This window comes from Penicillium arizonense (genome assembly GCF_001773325.1).
Source record: "Penicillium arizonense strain CBS 141311 chromosome Unknown PENARI_contig001, whole genome shotgun sequence".
In the NCBI taxonomy this organism is placed as follows: domain Eukaryota; kingdom Fungi; phylum Ascomycota; class Eurotiomycetes; order Eurotiales; family Aspergillaceae; genus Penicillium; species Penicillium arizonense.
Window position 1 is genome coordinate 519,894 of NW_019173278.1, and position 20,513 is coordinate 540,406.

General features: G+C 47.3%; 8 protein-coding genes across 8 annotated transcripts; 2 read left to right on the forward strand and 6 right to left on the reverse strand.

Annotated features, from left to right (window-relative positions):
- Positions 1-413: 413 nt before the first annotated feature.
- Positions 414-1,376, reverse strand: PENARI_c001G09340 (uncharacterized protein; the record flags this gene model as incomplete). Its single annotated transcript, XM_022626862.1, has 1 exon — positions 414-1,376. The coding sequence occupies one exon, from the start codon at positions 1,374-1,376 to the stop codon at positions 414-416; it is 963 nt and encodes a 320-aa protein (XP_022493457.1).
- Positions 1,377-1,767: 391 nt separating this feature from the next.
- PENARI_c001G07144 (Hsp70 family protein) lies at positions 1,768-3,978 on the forward strand (the record flags this gene model as incomplete). The annotated part of the gene is made up of 8 exons (XM_022626690.1): positions 1,768-1,864; positions 1,913-2,445; positions 2,524-2,596; positions 2,651-2,912; positions 2,975-3,077; positions 3,134-3,267; positions 3,332-3,545; positions 3,613-3,978. 8 exons carry the CDS (start codon positions 1,768-1,770, stop codon positions 3,976-3,978), a joined length of 1,782 nt encoding a protein of 593 aa, XP_022493553.1.
- An 808-nt stretch (positions 3,979-4,786) lies between these two features.
- Positions 4,787-5,887, reverse strand: PENARI_c001G03410 (uncharacterized protein; the record flags this gene model as incomplete). Its single annotated transcript, XM_022626384.1, has 1 exon — positions 4,787-5,887. One exon carries the CDS (start codon positions 5,885-5,887, stop codon positions 4,787-4,789), a length of 1,101 nt encoding a protein of 366 aa, XP_022493401.1.
- An 819-nt stretch (positions 5,888-6,706) lies between these two features.
- PENARI_c001G10352 (NAD-dependent epimerase/dehydratase family protein) lies at positions 6,707-7,612 on the reverse strand (the record flags this gene model as incomplete). The annotated part of the gene is made up of 1 exon (XM_022626939.1): positions 6,707-7,612. The coding sequence occupies one exon, from the start codon at positions 7,610-7,612 to the stop codon at positions 6,707-6,709; it is 906 nt and encodes a 301-aa protein (XP_022493994.1).
- Positions 7,613-9,350: 1,738 nt separating this feature from the next.
- PENARI_c001G04960 (Zn(II)2Cys6 transcription factor) lies at positions 9,351-11,839 on the reverse strand (the record flags this gene model as incomplete). The annotated part of the gene is made up of 6 exons (XM_022626505.1): positions 9,351-9,851; positions 9,901-10,303; positions 10,351-10,454; positions 10,507-10,828; positions 10,884-11,699; positions 11,754-11,839. The coding sequence occupies 6 exons, from the start codon at positions 11,837-11,839 to the stop codon at positions 9,351-9,353; spliced, it is 2,232 nt and encodes a 743-aa protein (XP_022493869.1).
- A 1,152-nt stretch (positions 11,840-12,991) lies between these two features.
- On the forward strand, positions 12,992-14,547 carry PENARI_c001G11369 (putative MFS transporter; the record flags this gene model as incomplete). The annotated part of the gene is made up of 3 exons (XM_022627019.1): positions 12,992-13,159; positions 13,215-13,351; positions 13,404-14,547. 3 exons carry the CDS (start codon positions 12,992-12,994, stop codon positions 14,545-14,547), a joined length of 1,449 nt encoding a protein of 482 aa, XP_022493826.1.
- An 881-nt stretch (positions 14,548-15,428) lies between these two features.
- On the reverse strand, positions 15,429-16,190 carry PENARI_c001G11981 (SGNH/GDSL hydrolase family protein; the record flags this gene model as incomplete). Its single annotated transcript, XM_022627075.1, has 1 exon — positions 15,429-16,190. The coding sequence occupies one exon, from the start codon at positions 16,188-16,190 to the stop codon at positions 15,429-15,431; it is 762 nt and encodes a 253-aa protein (XP_022493902.1).
- Positions 16,191-16,557: 367 nt separating this feature from the next.
- Positions 16,558-17,595, reverse strand: PENARI_c001G00658 (proline racemase family protein; the record flags this gene model as incomplete). Its single annotated transcript, XM_022626171.1, has 1 exon — positions 16,558-17,595. The coding sequence occupies one exon, from the start codon at positions 17,593-17,595 to the stop codon at positions 16,558-16,560; it is 1,038 nt and encodes a 345-aa protein (XP_022493062.1).
- Positions 17,596-20,513: the final 2,918 nt, after the last annotated feature.

A 20,513-nucleotide genomic window follows, 5' to 3' on the forward strand; every position in this document is an offset into this window, starting at 1 on the left:
TTCGTGCTGAGGTCTCTTCCACTAGTGTATGAGGGACCGACAATGGGCGCCCCTGTTCATCACCAACTTTAAGAACAGCTGGAAACATGATAACTTGATTCAAAGGAGTAACCAATGGACTCCATCGGAACTCAAAGGAACACGGCTGAGAAAATAGCCAAGCGCCAAGGTCGGCCGCTGCCTGGACCACGCTGGTCAGGTGGCCGAGGTGATCTTCCACAGTAAAACGGGAATCAATATACGGCGCGAACGCTGTAGCAAAATCTTCTACTAGAGCTGCGATTGCCTCTCTTTGGGATAACGTTATCGCGGAAGTAGGTCCCTGGAGGTTATGGCCCCGAGTATAGATGTTTGACGTTAACATACGCCAGGCAAACATGACACGATGGTCATCTATAGTAGATTTAATCAGCTCAGTATCGACGAGGAATACGGGATGTGAGAAGCGTACCAAAATCATCACCACTAGTTTCTTGTTTGTTTCGGCTCATTGTATAGCATGGCGGAAGGAGAGAGCATGTTTGGCTCCCTGGTTGAATACCCTGCAGCAGAGCCCTCACCAAAGTGTGTGTCAGAGCAGCTCTCTTAGACCTTGGGTTTGAGAGTAAAATTGCCAAAGGAGACGGGAGGAATGGTGAATCAAATTTGTTCATGCAAGCCACGACATCCGGTGTCAACCCAAGTGCTAGATTGGTATGAGAGTAGTAATTGTCGATGTGTAGACTGGCCTGATCATAGAGAGTTTGAATTTTCGTGGAAACAGTGTTATCATCCACCGGGCTTGGGATATATGACGCGAGATCAAAACGTTGCGACTCGATAGCGGGAGGGATATGTGTGTGCTTATCGTGCGAAGTAGCAGCAGTGGCACCGAAAATGCGACTTTGAATCTGTGCGGGTTGTTTGGGGGTCTCTGTTGTTACAGATATGGAACTTTGGGCCATTGCATCGGGATGGTTGCGCTTTCTGCGATGGCGCAGGCAGAAGAAGGCCAGCAGAGCCAGGAGAAGTGTTCCTGCAATGGATCCTACTATAGCTCCTGCGAGAGTCCCACCGGAGTAGCTTGGTTTATGAGATCCTGAGGGTAGAGCGCTGCTGCTTGCGATATTTGTTATGCTTGATGTACTGGAAGGCGATTCCGATGACGTCGCCAGTGAGGTACGAATGAGCGCGGCAGACTTTGTTGTGGTGGGTGCAGTAGAGCCTGCATTTTGTGATGTGGGTGTAGTAGAGCTTGCATCTTGTGGTGTGGGTGGAGCTGTACTTGATGGATTCGCGGAATCGGACGACCCTGGAGCGGAAGAAGAAGAAGAGGCCGCCGCAGATGAAGAGGATTGTGCAGCACCTTCCTGCCGAGCTTCAAATGTGTTACTCATTTGTGGATGGAGTAAAAGTATGAATAGTGATGCGGGCTTGGATGAGATTCGCAATCCGGGATCTCCAATGTACTTAAGGGTGACATGACTCGTGGCTGGATTGTTAACTGAAATAGGATAGTATGAATGCAGCCGGGGAACAGAGCACCAAAAAATGAACTACAAGGGTATTGATCCACTTTTTGATATTAGTTGAACAGCTAGCTGCATGAGCTGAACGCTGAATCCAAGCTAAGGAAGAGCGATCTCATTTCTTATGCACCCCTGTCAGGGGGTCAAATCAGTAATTTTTTCATGAAAACAGAGAAATCCCGGTTATTCGGGCCATCTTTTTATACCAGAGAATTAGCTCCTACAACACAGCACAAGTTTCGCTCTGACAACCGGAAAGATGAACGAAAAAGAAGTTGTGGCACTAACAGCGGAAAGTTGGGACGAATGGACACCGGATATTGTGGTGGGCATTGATTTCGGGATGACCTATACTGGTAAGCAAGCTCAATCCAAGCTAAGCATATACATTAACATATAACCAGGGGTTGCATATTCCTCTGCGCCAGAATGGCTTCCTCCGAAAACCCTCCAACGCTGGCCAGGGAAGCTTCCGGGAGAACTGGCGAACAAAGTGCCAACCTGCATCGAGTATGACTCTGACTCTAATTCAGTTATAAACTGGGGGTTTCAATGCGACCCTGAAGCCAAAGGCTCGAACTTCAAAGAATTCTTCAAGTTGCATCTCGCGCCTCAGTATCAAGATGAGTACCCCGGTGCCCCCAGTCGACATGAAGCTCAGCGCTGGTTTCAAGACTATGTTCAATGCATATACCAACATGTACTTTCCCATTTTAACAACACAATTCCTCATTTTGCTTCGCGCAATGTCGAGTTCCTTTTCAGTGTCCCCACAACCTGGAAGGATGTTCGAATGGTCGAGGAAACTCGAAGGCTTCTTGAGAGCGCAATCAATTCGAAGACTTCGAATCATCGTGCCTCTATAGGTCTTACTGAAGCTGAAGCGGCTGCGGTCTATGCTGGGAATGAGCACTATAATGTGGATGATACTATCCTGGTATGTGATGCAGGTGGAGGAACTACAGTGAGTAATGCATTCATGTTGACTGCTGCGACTGTCTTCTCATCAATACAGGACGTCAATGTTCTTAAGCTCATGTCATCCCGAGGCGAGCCCACGCGGCTCGAGCAACTTGGTCATGTCGAAGGTAATACTTAACAGAGCAATGGATGTGCGAGAAAATCTACTGACAGAACCTCAGGGCAACCAATTGGCTCGGTTTTCATTGACAAACAAATCCATCAACTCATTTGTGAAAGGCTAGAGAAAGTCAAAGAAAGCTTAAGTCTCTCGCCCAGTGAAGCAGCATGGAAAATGACCTCTGGTCGCTTTCAAAGATTGAAATGCGCGTTTGGCACCGAAGCCACGTTGACGCCGTGGCTGACGTTGGATGTTCCCTCCTTGGAGCCCAATTCAGGCTTCCCAGAAGCAGAGATATACAACGGACAAATGCGTATCGCATGGTAAGTAATAATCATGTTCCGAGCTTATTTTCTTAGACGATTTGTGATTGACATTGTTGAAGGGCCCTTGTCAAAGAGTGCTTTGACGTTAAGGCCCAAGAAATTTGCAATCTTTTGGATGGGCATATTCGCCAGATGCATGCTAAGTATCCTGGTGACCAAATAGTACGTGAATATAAGTTCTACCGGGGATACATAACTAACAATCCTGTCCGAGGTAGACATATCTTATCCTGTCGGGGGGATTCGGCAGCTCCCCGTATGTGCGAAAATATCTTCTAGAAAGATACAGTGAGCCCAGTGCGCCTGTACATCCTAATGCAGAGGGCATGCAGATTCTACTTGCAGATGAGCCGTACGTAGAGTATTCCCGGTTTGCTCATCGGGCTCCCAAGACCTTCTATCTAACTTCTGCAAAGACAGCTTGTGGTTGTACACGGCTTGGTCATAGATCGGATACAGCAAATCAAGCGTGGAGTCGTCACTTTTGGATCGAGATGCTCACCCGTGAGCTACGGCATTATATGTGACAAGATATACGACCCAGAGACCCACGTTGGAGAACGAGTCCGGCTTGATCCACGAGATAAGAAGACCTTCGCTGTTGACCAAGTTGACTGGCTGGTCATTCAGGTTGGGCTCAGACTTTTTCACTCTTGTCGTCGTTCTTGGGGTCTGACTAACATCTTGCTATTTACAGGGAAATTCCATTCCATACACGGGCATTACAAAGGAATTCCAATTGAAAATGGACCCCGGCCATGAAACTGGGCCTTGGGAGGTGCAGATCGTCATGTCAACTCTTACACCAGAAAAGCTTCCTAGTAGTATTAGTCAAAGTGGCGTTCATCTGGTCTGCAGCCTTGACATTGCAACCGAAAGTGTGGATAAGAAATTGAAAAATCGGCACTGGTACAATATGAAGCCAGCTTTCTGGAGAACTACATTTGATGTGAAGGTGGTGGTTGGGCCAGCTGATCTTTCATTTCAGCTGTGGTCTAAGGATAGGAGGATCCGAAGTAAAAAGCATGATCCTATTGCAGTGAAATGGATGCCTGCTGAATAGTTTGAGGACAAGAACGGGACGCTGATTTCCGGAGAATATTGTTGGTGGATTCAAGCTGGTCTGAAGGAAAGAAATGTATCATAACCAACCCTACATAAAGTATGCTGCAAGTAAGGGCTTGACATTGTCATTGTTATACTAGCTTGAAGCAACTTGCTCTATCACAAGCATGTTGGAGATAGCAAAAGCTCCGCGGCAGCAGGCCATCGCAACCAAAGAGGGACCGGGATAATGAAAGAGATGAGGTCACAAAGAGCGAAGTCGGGCTTAAGGCGACTGTTGGGGGATTGGTTGGTTTAGGGGCCGGCATACGGCCCCCAAGCGCCGAAGATATACATTTTCGTACGGAGACGGTGATCTCTACCGTCTTGAAAAAGCAAGGAGTGAGTTCGTATACCCAAATGCAATAGAGAGCATCCGCGTCTCCGGTACAGACAAAGGCTAGCCCTTGAGATAATATCCAGTTACAAAAGGTTCTTTGAAGAAATAAACATTAGAAATGGGTATATACAAAGAGCAATGGTGCATCTACATTGCAAGTTCAAGGATTGCCGCCAGGAGAAATCTGCAGATCATATAAAAAGGGGTATAGTGCGGCGCACACCGCAAAGTATAACCAAAAATCCTCGACAATTAAGTCGGGCGGCCCGCGGTCTGGCATGTGGAGGTCATCGTACCTCGGCCCAGTTGAAAGAGCCTCAAAGCGGGTATGATATGTTCACAAACATGGAAATGGGATATCAGGAGTGGTCGTATCTCATAAATCGTGATTCGTAAAAGATAGAAGGGTATCGTAGTCACAAGATGCTCAACGTGGTTTCTCAATCATTTTCCGAGACCGACTCGCATGCCTTGGGTACTCAAAAGGGTTGGTGAAGTCAATCGGCGCATGATCCACATGGTATGCGCGACCCTCGCTGCTCCAAGAATTGGAGTCAGAGTTTCTCCGGAGATGAGTGGGTGGCAAATGTTCAAACATGGCGATGGAGATGTCATCCGCGTCCATTCCTGATGGTATGCGCTGATTGACTGTGGGAGGAGCGTGGGTAACATCTGAAGTGACACGGGCTGCATCGACGAAATCGGGGAGGTCGCGTGGTGCGGAGAAAGATTCGGGTTTCCATACGTGGTTATGTACGAGGTGGATGAGTTTTCCGAGGACAGCGAATTCGAGTTTCAGCTTTATGCTGTAGACGGCACCTTTGAGCATCGTTTCCATAATGTAGTAATTCTTGTACTCGGCGACGAGTAGGCCCAGGTCTAGGATGATGATGATGAAGTTGATGATCAGCAGTTGGTATTGGATCTTGCGCTTGGCGCGATCTGGATCCAGGCGCAGCATGCGCACTGTCTCCCAGATGTATAGGCCCGAAATAATGAACTCTTGCAGACAGAACCCTGTCATTTGGAGCTTTTCCATTATGTTGTAGCCTTTCTTCCATGATTCCAGAGAGGTATCGACGGCGAGGTTCGTTCCGTAGGTAAGGACAGTTGTAGGGAGATGAAGAATAACTGCATTAACAACAATCATGATCAATACGCGACGTAGGACCCGGTGGTTTGAGAGGACCAGATGTAGGCGTGAATACAGAACAACGGACTGGCCAGTGACCATGCACCACCATCCGACTGTGAGCAATGTGACGGGAAGCCATCGTATGTCGGTAAGGTTGAAAAACTTGAGTAGAAAGCCCAGCGAGTAGGGCAGGAGACCAACAGATGACGAGATCAGTAAACTCCAAAAGTAGAGGCCTCTGTACTCGGCGAAGGTCACAAAAAGCAGAATCATCAGTTCGAAGGCATTATACCAGGTGATACCAGCGAGAGTAGCGATCGTGATTTTCATGCCCAGGGAAGCTCCCTGGTAGCCACCGCTGATACCATTCCCAGGGGCGGTGAAGTCAGTCATAGCGTTGACCTAGTATCAGGAAATGGGACATGGCGGTGGGTAGCGTAGAAGAGATGCAGCAGGTGAGACGGGTAGATATGAAATCTGGGGAAAGGCTTAGAGAGAAAGAGAAAGGAATAGGCAAACAAAGAGGCGGAGCTAGAGAAAGGCGCACCCCGTATAATCCCATGCGGGGGCCGGGTGATAGCCCGGGGTAGGCGAACAGGGTAATATTAGAGGTTACAGTGCTAAAAAAAGGGCTCATCCCGCATGAAATCACCGGTGAGATCCAAAAGCGAATCGACGTTGGAAGGATTCGCTTCCCAGTCGCTTCCCAGCCGCGTCCCCAGGCATTTCCTCCCCCCCCCCAGTCCATAATGTGATTGTCAATCTCGCAACGTCTCACAGATCTAAACTTGTGTCGGGTGGGTCAGGAGATATTTCCAATAACTCCGAGGGGTAGAGCCCCGCTAAAGGGGAATATCGGGGTCTTGACGGCGTCTTGACGGTGTCTTTGTGCGCCAAGACCAGACCGGGGTCTTCCAGCCTCAAAGAGTGCAAGGATTGCAAGGAGTATCGATACACACCATTTACCTGCCCTTAGCGGCTCGATCGCCCATGCCAAGGCTTAGGCGTCTTGTACGGAGTTGGAAAGAAAAACTAGCAGCAACCCGAATGAGACTATCACTTGCCCTATTGGGGTCACGTAATGTCATACGCTGACTCATATTTCCTACACGTTATATTTCAGTCGAGACATGTCAACTACACTTTGTCCTATAAAAGTCGGTGTACTCCGTACTTCGATTGTGAAATAAATCTCACTCTCTTATTTTTCTCTTATTCATAGTACTTCATCCAATGATGCTCTTCCTTGAACCCAAGAAGCTCCTTGATCTTCCGGTTACTGATAGGTGCCTCTCTGGCCCCCAACTCTCGCGTAATTGGAATACCGGGGCAAATCCGAGCAAGGAAATCCGCCGTACGCTCATAATTCGTAATTTCGTCATTGATAGCATTGAAGATCTGGAACCCAAGGCCATTTTTTCGCACTGCAAGGTCACACATCTGTCCAAGATCGCGTGCATCAATGTAAGCCCAGCCATGCGCCGCCCACTTCTCAGGCGTCTCAACATAAGACCGGAACATGGCCTCCTTGTACTCCTCCGGCGCGACAATACGTCCGATTCGCAGAACGTAGATGTCACTCCCGTACCGACGGGAAAAGCCGCGGGCAACGCGCTCCCCACACACCTTGGAGATGGCGTATGTATCCATGGGGTTGGCGTCGACTGTTTCCTCCACTGGGAAAGATGGGTAATCCACGTCACCCTCCGCGTAGGAAACGCCGTAGACAGTGACTGAGCTGGCGATGATGATCTTCTTGATGTTGAGGCGGGATGCCGCCTCGATTATGTTATACGTTGCCAGGGTGTTGCAGCGGAACGTCTCTTCATCTGGGGCGATCATGTTGCGTGAATATCCCGCCAGATGAATGACTGCATCTGGAATGAGTCCGAGTGGCTCGCGGAATGGCTCTGACAGGTGGAAATGAGAGCCCAGGGCGCTGTATACTTGGCCGCTGTTGGTCAGTTCGACCTTTAGCGTGTGCACTCGGCCCTCCAGATCCGCTGGAAGAGGGATCAGGTCAAGGTTGAGGATGTCATGGCCTTGGTCGAGGAGATATCTGATAATGTGCTGCCCAGCTTTACCGGAGCCACCGGTGACCACGATGCGTTTGCCCATAGTGTCTGGGGAAATGGCGGGGATTGCGGGGTATATTTGAGATATGTAAGCTCCAGAGAATTGATGTGGAGGGAGTTGTGGATGCTTGTCTTGGAACAGGTAGATAATCTTTTCTTTAGGATGACCAACGTATTCCCCAAGATCCGAAACAAATGTATTCGCATTCGCCGGACGTGGAGCGGGAGCCGGAATGTGACTTCCCGAGGTCTTCGGCCCGACAGCGATGGAACGAAAGATTCCGGGTGGATAAAGAGATAGCCATTCTATTTTATTTGTTCCTATATAAGATGGAAAGTACAGTATATTTTATGCATGATCAAATTAAGCTATGGCTTACCCACGCTAATATGCCTTAACTGGAGATGCATATGACCCGAGTCACGTACACTCGGCGACTGGGTATGATGGGACAAGAAGACCGAGGGTATCAGCCTGGACATTTAGATGAGAATAAACACAGTGTTGCCACTATGACATCTCTCGTTACTTCCGCTTCAGTCCTTAAAAACATGTCTTGTGGTTGATTGCTTAGCGGCAACCTTAGAACCCACTGTCCTCATTCTTTCAAAATATCTTCGATTTTGACGAAGCGAGCGAACAGAGATATTATGAAGCTGATAATTAAGACATCTCTGATAGGAAGGAGCTACGTACGCAGAGTAATCGGAGGACTGCATGAACATAGGAGAGCTGCATATGCATAGTCGTAGCAGATTCCCTCTCAGGTTGAATGCTAACAAGTGTGGTTTGAATTTATTCATAAACAGACCCCTCCAAATTTTGACAGCTTCCCAAACAATATATAGCACTCAGATTTCTCTGAAGCGATATGTATAGATCACTGTTATTGGTCTTGGATTATGCAAGGTTCACATGATAGGGAAGTGGGATGCATCATTAGATAGCCGGTCGAGGGACAGGGTTTTTGCGAAGAATACAGATAGTAGTCCTAGTAACTATTACCCCAGTAGTATATTTAAATCGAGATTATACTTTAACTATTTATACATGTCCTATTCATTCAACTTGACAGTAAGCACATCTTTTTTGAACTAAGTCTATCCCATGAAGCTTAATATAGCATCTCTTTCATTTGCATTCCTCTACTCCATTTTTTGCGCAATTTATACTTCTCAATTCAAAAGGGAATTCCGCAGTACTACTGCTGATTCTAAAAGGGTCCACTAAACAGGGATTGTCCCATTAGCGGCTCTATGGTTCCATACGCGCCCTTCTATTCTATAAACGTGCTTAGTGTACAACTACCGTCCATTTACGGCAAAGACGGTCCGCTCCGAGGATAAAAATGAGGACTACAAGCATGCTCGGCTCTAGGTACAGTCGATTAACCAAAAATAGCAACTCTGGGCTGGGAAATCTGATCATTCTACTGTACAACGATGAATAGGTCCTGCATATTGTATAACAAGGGGCTTGTCGGTCGCTTATGCTCCTTTGCCTTGGGCGAAGGATTTCCTTCTTCCTTCCAATTTCCCCATAAGATTTGCTTATCAAGATGGTGACAGACAATCGAACGTGGTACTTTCCCGACGGGGGAGAGGCCGGAGATAGTGTACCCTGAAATAATGGGATATTCATGCCAAGCCCTGTCTATCGAGTACGGCCAAAGCAAAACGGAATAACCCGAAGAAATTGTGGTCAAAGTCGGCTTATTGAGAGAAGACTAAACATATTCTGATCCGGAACTGAGGTAGGTATCTATCATTATCTCTAGAGGTCACTGGTATTGACCAGTATCATCCGGGAAGAGATGACCCAATTCACCTAAGCCGGTCAAAACGAGTGAGTCAAACTCGCTCCACCCTGTCATATCTGCAAGATATGATGCTGGGCTAGGATCCTGAACAAAATTCGGAATCCACTCTGGAGATGCTGGCTGCTCATAGTTCCTCATACTGTCAGTGGCCTGTGCCGCAGACACGCTGCCCGACTCGAAATGATCAGTCTGTGCAAGGTCTCCACATGCATGCCCAACTCCACCAACGGCAGTAAAAGTAGGTGGAGAGTTTGTCAATCGCAATGCCTCCTTGCGTAGCTCTTCAAGCACCACGACGTATCGCTGTGGAAATGACGCCAGATTGCCACATTCGGCCAGGTCCTTTTGTGCCTCTTCACCCATCTGCAGATATTGACTGAGATACTGTGCTGGAGTGGAACGATGCTGAATCACATAGACGTATAGAACCACAATGGCACAGAAGACGTAGTAATGCGTAAACTAGAACGAATCAGTGACTGATTCCAACCGAACAGGGATATGTCTTTACCCAAAAAGATCGATACATCCGCTTTGACCTGCAAAGCTGCTTGAACAAGCCTGCTATTGTGGAAGCAGCCTGCAGACATTTCTCCACATTTGTTTGTATATCCTGCTGCAACTGTGAATGCGTGTGACCAGAACGCCTTCCTAGTGATGCTAGGTTTCGCAGCAGGAATGGTCTGTAGAGTAGAATCTCTGCATGAGCAAATGCTAGATTGAGGACGTTGTACTGTCTCTGGTATGTTGGCTGAAGAAGTTCGATGTTGGAAGTTTCGAGAAACGGGCCAATGCCACTTCGCCATTCCGCGAGGCTCGCACCATACTTCTGTGCGATGACTGCTTGGGCCTCGAGGTTCTTTTTCTTGAGACCATATAGCTCTTTCAAAACCCCACTGATTATTCTTACGAGTCTGGAGATTGGTTAGTGGATAGAAAGAAAATTGTTGAGGTTTCTCACTTTGCGTGAAATACAGGCGCTAGCATTACGCTTTGCCCAGGAGAAAAGGCTGGCAGAATGGCACTTGTTGTAATCTGGAGATCACTTGCGCATGCTGGTAGATCCTAAGAACATGTGAGCTGATATGTGTTGCGGTAGTAACATTCCAAAGCTCACTTGGTCAATATCTTCATCGTGAAAGATCTTTGGGCGACCCAGTGCCGCACTGAGGTAGATGTCCAAGCTGTATGCACACCAGAAGACCCGCTTCCTACATTCACTTTCAATATGATCGGATATAGCTTCACGTCGCCATCGTCTATGAAGGCCAATCGCAAGGGCAAGGCGTCCAGTAGTACCGAAGAGACTCCAACAGTGGTTCACTCGTGACTCGGATAATAGATAGAAACATTGTGCTAGGCGGGCTTGAATGCTTGCAAGCCTTACTGACCCAGTTTCTTTCAATAAATGATTTTCAGATGCGGCAAAGTACACGTTACTTTGTGGGTATGTTAGCCGGTTGCGCAAATACCACTGTGGGGTAGGTTAGATACCTCTTGACAGACTGACCAACAGCTGGACCATGGTTAGAAAGGTATTGTTTCCCCTGAACCATGACCATCAACAACAGAGCCTTGACTGCCTGGCTAAGTGAATCATCTGATCCATGCACATCCGAGTAGAATGTATCGAGCCATGTTTCGATCGTAGCTTGATGAAGGAAACGGTGGGTTGGAAATGCAAAGTCAAAGTATCGATTTACAAGAATCTTAGCTTCATCTTTTGGTGGAAGTACTAAGAAATGCGAATCGTGTTTTAGCAAAGGTGCATCGCCAAAGTTGAAGATGGGCCCATTCGAGAAAACGGCCACATTCTCGTGGATGCGCTTCTGGACTCGGAGTAAAAACGATACCCCGGAAGATGGTCCAACATAGTGCCCCTCTAAGTCGGTTTGATTTGGCTCTGGAGAGTTACGCGACGAAATTGCTTCTTCGCCTTCTTCTCCCTGTAGAGCGGCGAGATGGGGATTGGGCTGTCGGGTATCATGATCTAGGCTGTACCGTGCATGATTCTGATCTGCAACTCTAGCATGAGCAAGCGTCGGAGAAGCAGCTGTGGGTAGAGATATTTCTTTTGTGGACATGATTGATCGCCCTGACGACTGCTGTTTGCTGTCCAATTTCTCAGACTTAGCGTTGGTAGCCGACTTAGCAGTTATTGGTGGCGACTGTAAGCTGGCAATTTCATGGTGCTCCAGGAGGGGAATTTCGGTCTTTTTGCCTCTCGTGTAGTCTGCATTATATTCACAATTTGCCCCTGACCGAAGGCACAGTGAACAGGGAAGGGTTCCAGAACAGCGCAGCTTCTTCCTGCGCACCATGTCAGTATATTAAAACCAGTGATAGATAAAGGAGAGAATCTACCGCTTGCATGCGTCACAAGCACGTGTTACTCGCACACGCTCTTTGCCGCGTCCGCGTCGGCGCTTGTTAGGATATTCGTCGGACATCATGTCAATAAGGGAAGTAACATGATAAAAGGCTCTGGTATGGACAATTTCAAATGCACCAATCAGATAGCCTAGGTTAAACCCAAGACGAAGGTGGATAAAAGAGAAGAAATGCCATGAAGTGATAATCTGGGGTAAGTCAGCCCCGCATGTGGGCTACTGGGCCTTGTTTATAAGGCTTTAATGTAGTAACTACTTGCTTCGAGTAACTACATACAGCAGTCGTCAAGACAGGGATTATAAGAGAGGTCCTTCAACCGTTAACTAAAAAGACCACTTTATGTATAGCTTGTGTCAGGATTTTGTCCTAATGGATCCGCTTACAGTTGGCAACTCCATGGCAATTTAGGAAAATAGAGCGAAGACAAAGATCTGCATTAGATATTATTCATTGAGTTTTACAAGCAAGATCTTGTTTATTCTATGTATCTATACTGGGCTTTACTTATCTCTATCACAATCTTCTGAAATTATACTTGAAGCCTGCATGCTGTGTAAGCGACACATGTGCCGTCTCGAGATACACATATAACACATACAACACAGGAACCGTAGCTATTATATTGACAATTAACAGATGAGCATACCTTCAATATGTCTATAAGCAATTTGTCTGTCCACAGCCCTTCGGGTTGAACCGACTGCGGGATGTTCGTGTCTCGGAAAAGCGACCGGAAAAGCAAACCCTAGATTAGACTAAGCGAGTCCCCGGGGATTTGCTATTCACACTTGGGAATTTTGATTGGCGTTCGTATGCTATGAATTACTATGATTTCCCACCAAACGGAGCCTTGCGCCTAAATCCTACCTACGTTCGGATATCTATCTGTCCGTGCTCAATATCTAGCACAGACTCGGATAACATCACGCAACTGCAGTTTGTCACAGCGATGAGAGCATAGCGAAACCCTTACCCCACCCCGCTCCTTGGCACATCTTTGGTAAACTCTTGGCAAGGATACTTTAGCAAGTCCGAGTGGGCCAGCGCATGCTTAGCTATCATGTACCCCAGATGTCGAAGACGTGGGGATATCCGGGGGAGCATAAGCTATATCTGTGACTACTTCCAAGTCCAGTAATCACATACTTCATTTTACATTTGATCACATCCAATACGCTGTTTCCTAGCGAAGTATCTCTCTCACAATCACAATGACAATGACCAAGGGCGATGTCGAGAAGAACGATAGCCATGTCGAGCACCTTGATCATATGGGGGATGGCCTCAAGACAAGCCCTCAATATGATCGATTTGGGTCTGCAGTAAAGTCCGATCCGAAAGAGATCGCTCTCGTCAAAAAGATTGACATTCATATGATGGTACTGCAAGCTCCTATCTCATCTTCGCCGCGCGACATTGTTAACAGTATCATAGCCAATTCTTTGGCTGATGTATTTTCTCAACTTTCTGGATCGGAATGCCATGGTCAACGGAAAACTCAATAGCTTGACAAAAGATCTCAATCTCCATGGATCTCAGTACAATACATGTGTTAGTATATTGTTCGTTGGGTAAGAAACAACCACCTCCCATTTCTGACACTCGGTCTCTAACGTAAAACAGCTATTTAGCTGGCCAAATTCCTTCGAATATGTTACTTAATCGCGTCAAACCGGCATATTTCATGGCGGGATTCATGATGGCTTGGGCAATCGTATCCACCTTGACGTGCCTGGCCAAAGACTACCACGGAATGCTAGTTTGCAGACTTGTCCTCGGCTTCGTGGAAGCTCCGTTCTACCCGGGCGCCTTGTTCATGATTTCCCAATTTTACACCCGCAAAGAAGCACCAACACGTATGGCTATACTCTATACTGGAAACATGCTAGCCAGTGCCTTTTCCGGGCTTATCGCGGCCGGAGTATTTGCTGGTCTAGATCAAAAACATGGGCTTGCTGGATGGAGATGGCTATTCCTCATCCAGGGAGTTGCCACGGTTGGAGTTGCCATTTTATCTGTTTTCCTTTTGCCTAATTCACCACTACAAACTCGCTGGCTTACACCTGAAGAGCGCCAAATGGCACACGACCGCATCGCACGCGATACGACAGAGAAGAAAGAGGGCACTAGTACCTGGAGGGGTCTCCGAGAGGCATGTTCCGACTATCGGACTTGGATCTTTGCTTTCATGTGCAATCTCCACTTGTCTGCGAACGGATTCAAGAACTTCATGCCTACTGTTGTGAAGACTCTTGGGTTCAACTCTACTATCACGCTGGTTCTCACCTGCCCACCTTATCTGATTGCAACATTTACTTCCGTTGCGGTTTCGTGGTCATCAGGCCGATTCAACGAGCGAACTTGGCATATTACCGTCTCTAAGGCGCTTGCAATTGTTGGATTTGCACTTGCATGTGGCACTTTAAATATTGGCGCACGCTATTTTGCTATGATACTCTTTGTGGGCGCCACATACGGGGTGAACAACATCAACATTTCCTGGGTGGCCGCTACAGTTGGTCAGACGGACGAGAAGAAGGCAGTGGCTATTGCCCTGACAAACACGCTGGGGAATATTGCAAGTATTTACACCCCTTACTTGTGGCCCGATAGTGATGCCCCACGCTTTTCAATGGCTATGTATTGTAGCATTGGGTTCTCGGCCGGCGTGGTGATTCTGGCTTGGGTTATGAGAGTGATCCTCATGAAAGAAAACCGGAAGATTCGTGCGACTGACTCGGAAGTGATCAATCTTTATGCATACTGATATAGAGAATCTTGGGATATTTCAACTTGCGAACAATTTATGATTTATAACTAGAATATGAGGACCTGCGAAAACGACGGCCGAAAATGGCCGCTTTTGGCGCCCGAAACGGCCGCCTTTCCAATGCCCCTGAGAAGTCTGAGGTCAATCTTGCGAAGAAGCTTCTTCTCCACCAGATCCCTCTCTTCAGAAGATAAAATTACCAAGCATGCTGGCATTCGACCAGCTAGATCATTTGTGTCATCATCTTTGCCAGGTGTGTACTCAACATGATCGGACGCACTTCCTTTGGAGACAGGCGTAGTTTGAACGCGACTATGACAATATCTAGACACGTGTGAGACTGAAGTTGAAGCCCTTGGACGGCCGTTTAAGCTTGGCCAAGCTCTTGGCTCCCTTTTCTGTGTTGTACCCCCAGATTACTGTTACACGAGGAAGAGGTCATTGCGGGGGTAAAAGGGCTTAGGTGATGCGTTTTCCTTGCTTGGTCTCGGAAAAGCCCAAGGGACATCGGATAAGGCGTGTTTGACCGCCACCTGCAGTGCTGATCACGGGAGAACGCACAGGTACATAATTTAGAATGTTGACTATGCAGGCACGAGGAATCAAATTCAAGTCATCTATTTGGAGTGGGGTATCAATTGAGCAAAGTCTTCCAGAAAAAAAAAAGAAAGAGAACACCGCATTATGGTTCTGATGCAGAGGCCTGACGACTGACTGGGAACAGCAAGGTTGGCGTTGTCGTGCCAGGGCGAGAGTATCATGAATCTGCGTAGGTGATTCGTCCCTTGGACCATCATTTCGGCGCAATATGATGCGTACGAGATCGTAACAACGATGCTCGGCTAGGACACGCCAGGCTGATCTCGAAAGGATCAGGTTCAGAGTAATGTTTTATTTGAGTCTTTCTGGATCCTCTCGAATAAGACATTTGCTACTGCCTTCATACCGTCAAGGTTCGGGTGAAGGAGCGGTCCGCCGTCAAACCCTCCGACCCAGGGTTCTTTGCTCCCAAGTGCATGTCCCAGGCTAAGTTCATGAATTGGGACTCTTTCGCACCAATCACATCTACTTTCAGTTGCAGCCAAATATGCATGTTGAAGGAGAGACGCAACTCCACTGTGGTGTGTGATCCTTTCCTGGTCGAAGGGAACATCCTGATCAGGTCGCGTGTCGGGTCCCAGAATAGCGAGGTATTCAACAAGGTAAATGCGAGCGTTTGGAGCCTGTTTGTGTACTTCATCGAGAACTCCGCCTAATCTTTGTGCCAGTTCATCAAGTGTCAAGGGGTCTGGTAATTGTATCGTCGCACCGCAAGCATCTGAAATCATGCCTCCAATGTAGTTTATGTCGTTTCCTCCTGCAGTGACAGTAACAATATCCGCATCTCTGGGTAGGTTCGATAGTTGTGGCGGAAAGACATCTTCGGAGAGTGGAGCGGATTGGGGTTCGACTGTAATGTTGAGCAGAGTTGCGCCAGAGACTGAGAGATCGGTGAGTTCGGCGTTTAATCGTTGAGCCAGCAGGTGAGGATAATTTTGTCCTGATCGCATCGCGGCAAGAGGCTTGATTTGTGGGGGAATGTCGGGCCCGGCAGCAAATGAGCTGCCCAGGCTGGCAATACGTAGCTTCTTCTGATCCATGGTGGATATCGACAAGAGACTGGAGAGAAACGTTTGAAAACACCCGAGTTCTATTTCTAGGTGCGTGCCGATCAGGAAAAACATGAGGCCGATTCCGTGTCTTTCAACTGGTGAATTATAGATATCAAGAAGGTAGGATTTGTACAACCATTGTCTCTTCTTTCAGTACACGAGAAATACTCGCAGCCATAGTTTGAAGACAGAGGTAAACATATACGTACAATCCGTGAGATTTCATATACGCCTTCCCAAGCCTCAGTCTCCATATCCAACTCCGATTTAGGGCGCCGGATTCCGTCTTGCCCCAAGAATAACTCAAACGACGTGGCAAGGCTCCCTCAGACTTGGTCCTCCAGTCTAGAGTTACCTAATTTGGTACCATCCGCCACTGGTCGCCAACCCTAAATCCTTCAGGGAAAGGGTCACTCGAATCAAGAACGATTTGCTTGAAGCTCGTGATCCAAGCTCGGCCGGCGACTGTTGGTAGGACAGCCTGATAGCTTCCCACCTTGGTTATGCCACGAATGTGGCTAGTGAACTCGGTGCCAATGATGCTGCGATGTTTGAAAATCTCTCCCTCCTTGAGTTGACCCGTTGCATGCAAAACAGCCATTCGGGCACAAGTCCCAGTCCCACATGGACTGCGATCAAATCTCCCTGGCGAGACAACAACAGTATTGACAGCGACTTTACAACCATCTTCTATTGTCAGAGGCTCTGTGAACGCTAGAATACTGACACCCTTGATCCTGGGATTCTCAGGATGAACGGGGGTATAGGATGATTGGACTGCACGCTTGATACGCTCGCCCAAATCAACCAGCTGCGTGCTATACTGAGCCTCGACTTTCAATCCCACCGATGCCGCATCCACCAGCACATACATCATACCTCCCCAGGCGATATCAACAGAGACCTCCCCGATTCCAGGGACTTGGAGTTTATAGTCAAGCTTGAAGACAAACGAGGGCACATTGTCGAATGCCACGCTTTTGCATTTCCCAGCCTCACATTTCGCAGTGACAACCACCAGGCCAGCGGCGGTATCCAGTGTCAATTCGGTGATTGGCTCTTTCATTGGAATCATACCGGTCTCCAAAAGCACCGTGGTAGTGCAGATGGTATTCGACCCTGACATTGGTGCGTATTCTTCGCTCTCCATGATCAAAAAACCGGCATCTGCTCGCGGATCGCACGGTGGCAGGATCAAATTCGTGTTCATCGAAGACCGGCCGCGAGGCTCGTTGAGCAAAAGTTGACGTATGTTGTCTCTCTTGTTCAAGAAATAAACCAGTTTATCGTACATCGTGTTGCCAGGAACATCAAGTACGCCGCCAGTAATCACATCACCGACTTCACCTTCGGCGTGGCATCCAACAACTGACAATGTTCGGGAAAATGGCATCTTTTATGGCCCTTTGCGTTCGGAAGAGAGGAGACGGTAAAAGCCGGAGTTATTGATCTTTTTAAAACCCAACCCCAGACAAATATATAGGTTTGAACTAATCAGCTGTTGAAAAGGGCGAGGCCCTTCTATCGATTTCTGATTTGCAGCATGACCTCGTGTGGGGAAGCATAATTGCTTTTGTTATACCCTACGAAACCGAACTGCCTAGCCATGTTTGACGCTGGAAGCGCTACAAACCTGGGGCTCTCCGCCCAATTTCCATAGCACGTAACTCATCAACGTGGATCAAAAAAGAAAATAGAAAATAGAAAAAAAGCCAGAAGTACTTCACGGGAAAAGAAACCCAATCTAACAATGGCGCCCGTAGCGCCAATCACCTCCTTTAAGTTCAACCAAAGCAAGAGACCTAGGTCATAATTAAAAGTTGATCAGACGTTAGGTAATAACACAAACATTAGGGGACTTACAAACTACATGTTTTGACACAAACACGCATAACATGCATATGCGGTAGGTAGAGCTAAACTTCTAAAACCCAGCAAAGTAATAGCCTTGGGAACGCCGACTTCTTTTCTTTGCATATTCCAAGTGGTCGATTGTCAAAATAGCATTCAGAGAGGGCAGCCGTTGAGGGCCTTGAGTTCAACTGTTGAGAGACTCACTCAGTCTTGCACATACCCATGGATATTGCAATTTAAGAGCACTTTTGCTGGTGTAAAATATAATCTTCGATGTGTGGATAAATATTGCTTGCGCGTTTGCTCCAGTGGGTTTGAACTGCCCTTTGATTCGATTCGATGTCGTTCAACCCAGCAACCCGCGGTCGATTCATCCAGCATAGAATGCAGAAAAAGACGATGAGAATGCCACATTGACTTATGAGGGCACCCATGCAGATGTAGAAGGCCAGTCCGTAGGTCTCCATTGTGGTAGTTCTAATCATAGTTTCAGATCGTAGATGGATATTTTTGGTGATTGCAGAGAAGTGGGAAGAACACAATAATGAAAGCATTCGCAGTTTTATCGTCACCACTATAGGAATTCAGATTGACATTACGCCATAGCTAGGTAAATTCAATTCGTCTACCTATGCTGGAAGGGGATTTATAACCACGAATGCAATACTAGCTCGGATATTGAGGGGTTGTAATATTGTCCTCAATGCACATAGAATGTAGAATGGCATAAGTGCGAATTTTAACTTGATCGATAGCTAATGACACCTGAAGATGGACTAGAAGAACGCATAAGGATATCAATATGACCTAACATATAGAGAAGGATCGACGGTCATGGTGACGGAGATAGAACTAGTCCTGATTCGGCGCCATATCTACCCATCCGTATGCCGGTCACGTGGCCGGTTACATTGTTTAGATATACATCCCCTCACCGTTACTTGAAATTGTACTTAAAATGGGCGTTAGTCTCTTGGGATAACAATGGGTAGAGCCCCTGTATGCCTTCAACATGGGAGCCAGATCCCGCCTCGGATGTTTGCCCTGTCGAAGGCGCAAAAAGAAGTGCGATGAAGCCAAGCCAACCTGTACAGCTTGCCAACGCAATTGCATAGGCTGTTTTTGGCCCAGCTCATTTTTTGAGAAGGAAGACGTGGAAAGTGGATTGGGTCTCGGGCAAAATGTGTTGTTTGCGCAATCTTCAGCCATGGTCAATGCTGGGGCTATTGCTTCCGCCGAGATCCCCGTCTCGCTATTTCCTCTTGTCCTGCCAGGATCAGTATCATCTGCAGGAGAGACATGGATGATTCTCCACCATTACCTGAATGACACAGCAAACAGACTTGTTTGCTTACAAAACAGCGAGAATCCATTCCTTCATATGATATTTCCAGCTGCCTTGAATGACGAACTGTTGATGCATTCCATCTTGGCACTTGCAGGGGTTCATTTAATGCGACGGCTTCCTCAAAATAGCCCCAGTATACAGTCTTCCACTTGTCAAAGTTACATTCGTGCATTGAAAAGCCTGAGGGTAGAGTTGTCCCACATACTTAAAGATGACGGGCGTCGCAATGTCGATTCTGCGATACGATCTCTTCTACTTGTTTTAATATTTTACCTTATCGAGGAAAGTCTTCGTTTTATCATGCTACAGATAATTATACGCTAACATACCGCAGGCTACCCGGGGGAGCGACCATGAAGCAATGAAATCACACATGAAAGGCGCAAATTATCTAATGGCGTACATTTTGCGCTCCGATCCTAGCAGTATTCAGTCCAGTATGGGACTGTTTGTCACTGAGCTATATGCTTACAATGCTTGTCTCGCTTCTTTTACAGTTGATTGCCCGGCCTTAGCGACTTTGTGGCCTGATACACTAGCGAAATCTCTACCGCAACAGGGCAATAGGGTCGGCATGCTATGTGGATGTGCTCATGATTTATTCACTTTCGTCCCGAAAGTCTCAAAACTACTATCAGAGTCTGGAGCCAGCGCAATAGAATCTCAGAATGACGAATTTCAGATTGATGATAGGAGCCTTGCCGACGAGTATTGGAGCATAAGGTCTCAAATAGCGAGTTGGAAGCCCATGACCACCGAGTCTGATATTGCCCTCGGCGCCGAACTTTACAAGCACAGTCTTCTTCTTCTGTTAGACGCCCGTTTCCAATCATTCAACGGCAGAGATGCTATTCAAAATTCTTTTGAATATCTCAAGTCGTTGTTTTTACGTCTGCCTTCCAACTCCCCGATTGCAACGACAGCGACATGGCCTTTGTTTGTCTTTGGAATGAATGCATATGGCTCTACTGAAAGGGAATCGGTTCGGCAATATATGAAGTCTCTGATTAGCAATTTCGGAATGGGGATTATGGAGACCGCTCTCACCCAGTTGGAGAAATCATGGGAGACGGGATCACATAAGGACATGTTGTCTAGTTTCTTCTCAG